Source organism: Etheostoma cragini, chromosome 22 (genome assembly GCF_013103735.1).
Source record: "Etheostoma cragini isolate CJK2018 chromosome 22, CSU_Ecrag_1.0, whole genome shotgun sequence".
NCBI lineage: Eukaryota > Metazoa > Chordata > Actinopteri > Perciformes > Percidae > Etheostoma > Etheostoma cragini.
This window is the reverse complement of record NC_048428.1, coordinates 14886925-14897053: the sequence shown is the minus strand read 5'-3', so window position 1 is coordinate 14897053 and position 10129 is coordinate 14886925. Positions and strand designations below refer to the sequence as shown.

The 10129-nt window shown below is 34.8% G+C and overlaps 3 protein-coding genes across 4 annotated transcripts in view; 2 read left to right on the top strand and 1 right to left on the bottom strand.

The window, feature by feature from the left end:
• nphp3 (nephronophthisis 3) overlaps window positions 1–2984 on the top strand; it is a 30701-nt gene extending 27717 nt beyond the window's left edge. For both annotated transcript variants that reach the window (XR_004655328.1, XR_004655329.1), the window contains one exon: window positions 2974–2984. The gene's annotated coding sequence lies outside the window, so the exon portion shown is untranslated. The remainder of the gene's footprint in view (window positions 1–2973) is intronic.
• LOC117937940 (atypical chemokine receptor 4-like) overlaps window positions 1–3360 on the bottom strand; it is a 6633-nt gene extending 3273 nt beyond the window's left edge. Inside the window, exons 1-2 of the mRNA XM_034862190.1 lie at window positions 3023–3360; window positions 4–1035 (exon numbers count right to left, since the gene is read on the bottom strand). Coding sequence (XP_034718081.1) covers window positions 4–1029 — 1026 coding nt within the window. The 5' untranslated portion in view covers window positions 1030–1035; window positions 3023–3360. The remainder of the gene's footprint in view (window positions 1–3; window positions 1036–3022) is intronic.
• acad11 (acyl-CoA dehydrogenase family, member 11) overlaps window positions 1–10129 on the top strand; it is a 25325-nt gene that overhangs the window by 12965 nt on the left and 2231 nt on the right. Inside the window, exons 14-18 of the mRNA XM_034862489.1 lie at window positions 4994–5063; window positions 5709–5794; window positions 5943–6014; window positions 6221–6375; window positions 6532–6648. Of these exons, the coding sequence (XP_034718380.1) occupies window positions 4994–5063; window positions 5709–5794; window positions 5943–6014; window positions 6221–6375; window positions 6532–6648 (500 nt within the window). The remainder of the gene's footprint in view (window positions 1–4993; window positions 5064–5708; window positions 5795–5942; window positions 6015–6220; window positions 6376–6531; window positions 6649–10129) is intronic.

Here is a 10129-nt window from a genome sequence, read left to right as displayed (position 1 = left end):
TGCAGGCTCCGTGTTTACATGTCTTGGGTGTCTCCCAAGTCGCTGTCCAAGGTGCTTGGCAGCCTTGAGGATGTGTCCCCTGAAGGAGGATCCAATGAAGGCATAGAGGACCGGGTTAATGCAGGCGTGGGTCAGGGCCAGCCCCTCTGTCACTTGGGCAGCCTTATCCAGGCCCTTGCTGACTTCACAGTCAGTCACGAGGATGTAGATGATGTCCATTGCGCGACACAGCTTGACCACGTTGTAGGGCAGCTGAGTGAGCAGGAATACAGCCACAACAGCCAGCAGGACACGCAGGGCACGCCACTTCCGGTCTCTCTGCACCCCAGCTGCCCGGCTCAGTGCCCGTCCTACAAAGGAGTAGCACAACACCATGACCGAGAAAGGTAGCAAGAATCTAAGGGTCACCTCCATCAGCTCCAGGGCAGCCTTCGCAGATCGAGCCATGCTGTGCGGGTAGATGGCTGTACAGGCCGTCCTGTGATGAGAGTGCTTCACTGTGGAGAAGATAAGTTCAGGAAGGCCAAGAAAGCTGGCTATAGCCCACAACACCACACACACCAGAATCCACTGTTTCCTTACCCGGGGACCTGTCCCAGTCCTCCTTGATGGATTATGGGCTACAGCGTGGTAGCGATCCACACTGATACACGCCAACAGCAGCATTCCACAGCTAAAGTTGGTACTGTAGAGGAAGGAGGTGAGCTTGCAGGCTGCCGAACCCAGCCTCCAGCCATGGACGGCATCAGCTGCCCAGAAAGGCAGGGTGAAGAGAAGCAGCAGGTCCGAAATGGCGAGGTTCAGAATGCACACATCTGTCAGGGTTCGTAGTCGAAGCTTTGATGTGTACACTACCACTACCAGGGCATTCCCAGCCAGGCCCACCACCAGAGCCAGGGCATAGATGACAGGGAGGAAGATACTGGCAAAAGAGCGCACTGCCTCTTTGTCACACACACTGTGTTCATAATTGTAATCATAACTGTCATTTAAGCTGGAGTCCTCCTCTTCATAATAGAAATCTTCCATTTTTTGCTGTACAGAAAACAAAGAGTACAAATTTAGAAAAGCATTTGTCTTATTTTTTACATGGGGAGAAAAATTACTTTGTCCTCTTTAATTGCACATTTTTTTATAAAGGCTATATAATCAGTCCGTTGCATAAACATGTAATTTGTGTGTTATTTAACACAAGAGCAGAGTTCATGTGTAAACCATGAGTTGCTTTTCTTCATAAACAGGAAAAGGGAATAATGTCTTTATTCTTCATGAAAGTGGTCTTTCCTGCATGGTTTCACTAAGGGCTTAAGCCGTGTCTGTCGGAACTGTGTGTGGGCTTGAATAACCCCATTGAACACAAAGAGGACAAGAGACTCACAAAGCAACTGATTACCGTTTGAATATAGTTAGTTTGTATTCTGTTGGATACTAAGTGATCTAAGGACTAGGAATATGGCAGCATTTGGTTTACTACTCCTTTAATCACAACCCCCAGCAATAAGGAAAAAGATCAACATTCTGCATAAAGCTGTCATCTTTTTCCAAATGTTAAAGGTTGCACTGCAAACTGATGACATCTACCAAGCATTATGTAGTACAATCAATTTACAGCTTGTAAACCTTATCTGATCTGTGAACACATTGGATCCACATGTACACTGTCATTTTGCCTGTGGGAGACAAAGTCAAAAACAACAGGAAATATGTGGAGTGAGGTATGAGGATGACACACTAGTACATCCAAGGTCTCTTTCCATATTCAAATCTAGGATGTTGCTTTTACTGTTTATGGTGCTGGTTCATCAGGACTTCCCATTGTATTGAGACTTTCATCCAGAATTATTGTGCTGTTAACGTCCCCTTCCCAGATGTTCGTTCCTGACAAAGATTTCGTGTCTCCTGACGACTAGTAAACAAAGTACTGTGTGTATGTGGGTGTATATGGTGACCTTTACTGCCACTGATCAAACACAGAGCTTTCTTGCTGCTTTGAAAAATATCTAACAATTGGTGAGAAACATCACGTTCAATCAGAGTTGGAAGTACTCAGATGTTAATCTAATATATTATGTATTTTATTCAATTCTCAAAGTAAAAATAAGGAAAGTGAAATACAACTGGGACAGATTATACAATCCCTGATTGCGGACCAGGGCATTATGCATGGAATATTTTCCATCCCAGGATCATTATGGCATATCACACTTGCTGCTAAAATAACAGTGTTTTTTTAATGAAAAGTGTCTACGTTTGTTATATAATGAGTCATCATCTCCCATATGGGAGGAGCACGAGCTAAGGAAACAGATGTTCAATGGACCATTCTGAAATATTTCAAGTATTTCAGTGCTGTCAACAGCTGTTCTTCATATATTAGTGGAGCAAAACAGGTACACGTTTTTACGTTTTTACTGTAGTTATTTGGTCTCCAAAAGCTAAACAGAGATAAAAAAAATCTATTTGAATTTATAATTTAATAGTTTATATAGTAATTAAAAAAAAATACTCTTATTGTTTGTACAAGCATTACTGATATAAACAAACTTCATCAGAAACCTTTAAATCAATAATTTGTTGATAAAATGTCCGTCAGTTTTGATTGTTTTGTGTGTGTTTACAGCTGGATCACATACTGTACATTTAAGTTTTTGTATGTCAAAAAGTGAGAAAACAAAGTGGGGGTTGAAACACTAAGGAGACAAACACAAATGAGGAAATAGAAAGCAAAAGGCTAGATTTGGCTTATCTGTACCTCACTATGGTTACAAAAATGTCATAAAATATCCTGAGCAGGACTTTGACTGTTAGCCTAACACTAAATTAAAGCTTTGACTATGAAGAAAACAAGGCACAACACTGTACAATATTTTTTTGATGTAAAATGTAGTTGGCTAGTTTGACTTCAAATCAAAACAATACTAACTCAAACTAATACTAACATTTAAAGTGGCATTTCACACTCAAAAAACAAAGTGTTCAAATAGTTCTCCATATGTAATTAAAGTTGAAAACAGGTTCTTACCTTGTGTTTGTTCCTTTTTGGGGATTTCCTTTTTTAATCACACACAACGAGTTTAGTATCCTGAGGAGAAAAGTTTGAATGCACAACAGGACTGAAGTGACTGATCTCTTTGCCTCAGCCTGCCCCACTCCCTTCACTGCTGACACCCTAGGAGCACCTCTCTTCATCACGTAGCTCTGTGTGTGCGTGTGTCTCTTTAAGACTGTATGACACAGAATAAAGGGATGAACAAATATTCCTTCAGTTCTTACTGTATTTGTTTTCTGTACTTTGCAAATCACTGTACAAAGAGAAGCTGTTTTTCAAACTCGGATTAATTGTGAACTTAATCTCTCAATCTTGAAGTCACCCAGGGAGTGTCCTGGTGGCTGCCCTTTGTTTATATCTGGCAGAAAAGAAATGATAAAAGGAGCATATGAAATAGCACACCATGTAAATATAAAGTTTTGTCCCATTTACAAAGCGTATTGTTTATTGTGGTTTACTGGAATGCATCCATTATTTCATTGTTGTGGGGTGTTTTGTGTTATATCGTTTACCAACCTCGATTACATTAGCATCTATTTCAGATGCTTTTAGCACAACATTGGTATCCTGTTTTATTTTTTCTTATGAATTTTGTTTATTTCAGCTCCCTCGTGAACAGTTCACTTCAAATCTCTGTCTGTCTCTCACAGTTTATTTTTCTCTCTTGTATGTGTCTGTACATAAATACATTCCATAAAAATCAACAAACCAAAAGGATTTGGGAACACAAGCATGCTTCCAGACATTTATTAAAGGGAGACATTTCTGGCAAAGAAAAAGAAATTCATTTTTAAAGTATGTGTATGTTGACGCAAACAGTTAAGTGACATACTTAGAAGAAGACAGTTTACGGGGCTGCGACGGTTTATTGTCATTCCAGTAGTGACAAGACATGTACGGGCAGGGCTGCATGGCAACAGGGCTCACCCTGTATCATAGACCATTAGAGCTACATAAGGGTTCACAGGAAAACCCAACCTGCCCCTCGGCCAAGAGTGCTTTCTTAGCTGTGGTTTTTGGGCGGAGTTGTGTAACGTTTCGTGCTGTGTTACAGTAAAATGTAATCGCTTACGGATTGTTTAAATTTCTGCAATCAGAAACAAAGTTTATAGACTAAACATCATTCCATTTGTTAAAGTGTTCACATGCATTTATTCTCATACTGAGAATATCCAAAGATTCTTTTATGTGTCGTCTGTTGCTGTCTGGCGTCCATATGTTTTCATTTCATTACTTGTCCAGAAATATAAACAGGAAGGCAGAGCATTGGTCACCATGTCTTAGTGACTCAAGGCCACATTGGAGACTGTTAGTTTGTCTTGAAGTGGACTTCCAACCAGGGAAATTCTTAAAGATTCTGCATTTTTTTATCATCACACTGTGCACTTCAGCTATCTGATTATCAAACATTTCCCATCATCACTCCATTTTCATTGTATTTAGTTTGTGTGATACCTTGAGAAAAAAAAAATCCATATTATGTCATAAGATGTTGCCCTCTACTGTGTGTTTACAGTATTTGTGTATGTTTTTGCACCCATAAAATAAGAATTTTATCCAGCAAAGAATGGATAAGAATGTTCTTCTCAACAAACAGTTTCTTATTAGCAAGCTATATGTTAGTCATTGTGAAAGAATCCAACTTAGGAAATGTAAATCAACCTGTGGCTGTCTCAGCTGACTGTTCTCATGCCATCAATCCGTCACTAGTTTGAAAAAAAAAAAATTTGAATTTCCCTATTGATGGTTAATAATAAAGTGTTTGTTTGGCTCCATCCACGTCTGGCACTTCCCAACACACATTGTTCAGACTTTGGCAGTGGACAGTGGTTAAGGACAGTCAAACGTTTAATAAAAGTGCTTGTCCCATTGTTTGGTAAACCTCCAGACAGCAACAACACATGAATACAAATGAACCACAGCATTTATGACTGTTCCCCGCAGGTGCTGGCAATCCCCAATGCAAAGTGGCCATTGTGATGTGCCGGAGCGTTTCCCAGGATGTTAGCAGCAGGTCAGTAGAACAGTTATGCGGTGAAGAATATTGGCATGTTTATTTTCTCTTCTGGTGAGTGGGAGTATCTAAGAAAAAATACTAATCTGTACAGCCATTTAGGCTTATGATGTAATGTGTTAAACCACAGGTTGTATAATTTTAAGATTTCTCTAAGCAGAATTCTACCATTAAAATGATTCTGTGCTTGTCAGTGTACAATTGCACTTTACTACCTTTTAGAGGCAGTTTCTGCCATTAACTTCCCTCCGTGCCATTATTATAATAAAACTGACTTTGGTTAGGGTTACTGTTACTTGACACTTGTCAGTTAAACGATGTGGCAGATGTATTTGGCTCCAATGTTCATCGGTTACAAGCATTTAAAAATGTACATGGGGAAAAAAAGAAACAACCACACCCAAGATATGTGCATGCGCTTTCTCCTTGTTTTGTCAGCAGTGTAACAAGGCACACACCCAACCAAAGAAAGGGTAAAAATTTCAGCAGCAATTGGCACTTCAAAATGTATAATGTTTAGAGCAGCATGAAAAACATAGTCGAAATGGTTATTGTGGAATCATATCAGAAATAATATAAGAACATTGTGGTCAAACTAAACTGTGTCATTCTTTCTAAAGCTTTGGTGATAAACTTGTTTCTTAGGCATGGCCAACACAGTATGATCCTTGTCCCTTTGGACACACCAGGTGTACAGCGCGTCAGACCGCTCACCGTGTTTGGACAGGATGGTACAGGATAATCTCTGTCATTACATCCTCATGTACTCCAGTATATCTTCCTGTTTCCCTCAATACTAATTTCATTTTTGCATGCAACATGACAAATGAGCTTTCTAGAGCAAATTAACTAGTCCTTTTCCCTTGTTTCTGAGCTCAGATGCCATCCATGGTGGCCACTTTGAAGTGCATTTTAAAAACGTGCGAGTCCCTGCCTCCAACATTATTCTGGGTAAAAGATGTTATTAGTGTTCATTTGTGTTTCCACTTATTTAGTCATATAAAGCCAATATTATTCCTTATTATTTCTTATGTTTGGGCAATAAAGTGATTCTGCCTTCAGGAGTATGTGTGTGAGGTCACTAGGCTGTGACAATTCATAATATCTCTTCTGTTATTCCTCTGGGCAATTGCGTATGTGCGTTTATTTGTTTCCAGGAGAGGGCCGGGGATTTGAGATTGCCCAGGGTCGTCTGGGGCCAGGCAGACTGCACCACTGTATGAGGGTTGTTGGTGTGGCAGAGTTGGCACTGGAGCTGCTCTGCCAGCGGGCTACCTCCAGGCGCACATTTGGAAAGAAACTGTACGAGCATGTAAGTGAACATTGACCCCAGAGATTCCTCTAACTTTAATCTCATGGCTGTGATACTACAACATGTATTGAATTCTTTCCTGCTGGTGACACCTAGTGGAAAGAGACAGTTGAAGTAAATATGCTCTGCTTCCTGTGTTGTCTGTGTTGTGTGTAGGAAGTTGTTGCTCACTGGATAGCAGAATGCCGTCTCATGATAGAGCAGACCCGCCTGCTGACTCTACATGCTGCTCATGCCCTGGATACGCTGGGCAGCCGGGCTGCTCGCAAACAGGTAAACTGGCAATAGTGTTTCAGACATGGTAAAGTACTCTGTCCCAATGGGTTAACATTCTCCTCAACATTTTGTATGACTTACCATACTTTGACTTATTTATGGCATTTTTATGACATACTATACTATGACTTTTTATGAAGTACTGTACTGTGACTATTTCCATGACACTTTTTTATGACGTAGTATAGTATAACTTATACAACATTATTATCAAGGACTATACTATGGCAATTTTAATGACATTTTTTATGGCATAGTATACTATAACTTTTTTGACATTTTTATGACATACTATAACATTTTTTATGACTATCTATATTATAACTATACTATTTTTTGAAATGATATACTATGACTTTAAGAAATATTATGCTATCACTTTTTATCACTTTTTTGACATACTAAACTGTGACTTTTTCATCACTTTTTTCAACATACTATGACTATTTTCAACATAAACTATGAATTTTTTCATAAGTATGTCATAAAAGTGATAAAAAGTCACAGTATAGCATGTTGTAAAAAGTGATAAAAAAAGTCAGATGTTGAAAGAAGTGATAAATCATAGTATAGTATGTCGAAAATAGTAATAGTATAGCATATCAAAAAAAGTGTTGAAAAAGTCATAGTATAGTATGTTGTAAAAAGTGATAAAAAGAAATGGTTTAGTATGTTGAAAAATGTGATGAAAAAAGTCATGTTGAAAGAAGTGATAAATCATAGTATAGTATGTCGAAATAGTAATAGTATAGCATATCAATAAAGCGATAAAAAAGTCATAGAAAAGTATGTCAAAAAAGTGATAAAAGTCATAGTATAGCATGTTGTAAAAAGTGATAAAAAAAGTCATAGTATATTATGTTGTAAAAAGTGATAAAAAGAAATAGTATAGTATGTTGTAAAATGTGATAAAAAAAAAGTCATATGTTGAAAGAAGTGGTAAATCATAGTAAAGTATGTTGAAAATAGTAATAGTATAGCATATCAAAAAAGTTATTAAAAAATGATAGTATAGCATGTCAATAAAAGCGCTAAAAAAAGAAAAATCAATGGTATAATACGTCGAAAAAAACATAGTATGTTGAAAAAAGTCATAAAAAAAGTCATACAATAGTATGTCAAAAAAGTGATAAAAAGTCATAGTATAGCATGTTGTAAAAAGTGATAAAAAAAAGTCAGATGTTGAAAGAAGTGATAAATCATAGTATAGTACAGTATGTCGAAATAGTAATAGTATAGCATATCAAAAAAGTGATAAAAACTTCATAGTATAGCATGTCAATAAAAGTGCTAAAAAATATGAAAAATCAATGGTATAGTATGTAAAAAAAAAAACATAGTATAGTTAGTCATAAAAAATATTTTTGTATTTTATAAAAATGTTGAAAAAAGTCATAGTAATAGTATGTCAAAAAAGTGATAAAAAAGTCATAGTATAGCATGTTGTAAAAAGTGATAAAAAAAGTTATATTTAAAAAAAAATGATTAATCATAGTATAGTATGTCAAAATAGTAATAGTATAGCATATCAAAAAAGTGATAAAGTCATAGTATATGTTGTCATAGTATGTCAAAAAAGTGATTAAAAAAATTATAGTATAGCATGTCTATAAAAGTGCTAAAAAAAGAGGAAAAATCACTGGTATAGTATGAAAAAAACAGTATATTTAGTCAAAAAAAATGTTTTAGTATGTTATAAAAATGTCAAAAAAATTCGTAGTATGTTGAAACAAGTGATGTATAAATGTCATAGTATAGCATGTTGTAAAAAGTAATTATGTTGAACTAATATGTTAAAAGAAGTGATAAACATAGTATAGTATGGCGAAAATAGTAATAGTATAGCTTATCAAAAAAGTCATAGTATATGTTGAAAATAGTCATAGTATGTTGAAAACAGTGATGAAAAAGTCACAATATAGTATGTCAGAAAAGTGATTTAAAAAGTGATAGTATAGCATGTAAATAAAAGTGCTAAAAAAAAGAAAAAACACTGGTCATATTATGTCAAAAAAGTGATTAAAAAATGATAGTATAATACGTCAAAGAGTGATAAAAGTCATAGTATGTCATAGCCAATGAAAGTGCTAAAAAAAAAGAAAAATCACCGGTATAGTATGTTAAAAAAAAAAAAAAACGGTATAGTTAGTTGTAAAAATGTTTTAGTATGTTATAAAAATGTCAAAATAAGTAATTGTATGTTGAAAAAAGTGATGTAAAAAAGTCATAGTATAGTATGTTGAAGAAAGGGAGAAAGAGTCATAGTATAGCATGTTGAAAGAAGTGATAAAAAAAGTTATATTTTGAAAGAAGTGATTAATCATAGTATAGTATGTCGAAAATAGTAGTAGTATAGCATATCAAAAAAAGTGATAAAAAAGTCATAGTTTTACTATTACTATTTTCAACATACTATACTATAATTTATCACTTTTTACAACATGCTATACTATGAATTTTTAGCAATTTTTTTGATATGCTATACTATTATTATTTTTGACATACTATACTATGATTTATCACTTTTTTCAACATCTGACTTTTTTTTTATCACTTTTTACAACATGCTATACTATGACTTTTTATCACTTTTTTGACATGCTACACTATGAACTTTTTTATTGCTTTTTTCAACATACTATGGTTTTTGTCGACATACTATACTAGTGATTTGTCTTTTTTTGCACTTTTATTGACATGCTATACTATCATTTTTTAATCACTTTTTTGATATGCTATACTATTACTATTTTCAACATACTTTACTATGATTTACCACTTCTTTCAACATATGATTTTTTTATCACATTTTACAACATACTGTACTATTTCTTTTCTTAACACTTTTTACAACATACTATACTATGACTTTTTTTATTACTTTTTACAACATGCTATACTATGACTTTTATCACTTTTTCGACATACTATACTGTGACTTTTTTATCACTTTTTGATATGCTATACTATTACTATTTTGACATGCTATACTATGATTAATCACTTCTTTCAACATGACTTTTTTATCACATTTTACAACATACTAAACTATTTCTTTTTATCACTTTTTACAACATACTATACTATGACTTTTTTTATCACTTTTTACAACATACTATACTATGACTTTTTATCACTTTTTTTACATACTATACTATGACTTTTTTATCACTTTTTTTGATATGCTATACTATTACTATTTCGACATACTATACTATGATTTATCACTTCTTTCAACGTTTGACTTTTTTTATCACTTTTTTGACATACTATACTATTACTTTTTTATCGATTTTTTGATATGCTATACTATTACTATTTCAACATACTATACTATAATTAATCACTTCTTTCAACATCTGACTTTTTTATCACTTTTTACAACATGCTATACTATTACTTTTTTATCACTTTTTTGATATGCTATACTATTACTATTTCGACATGCTATACTATGACTTTTTAGCACTTTTTTGAC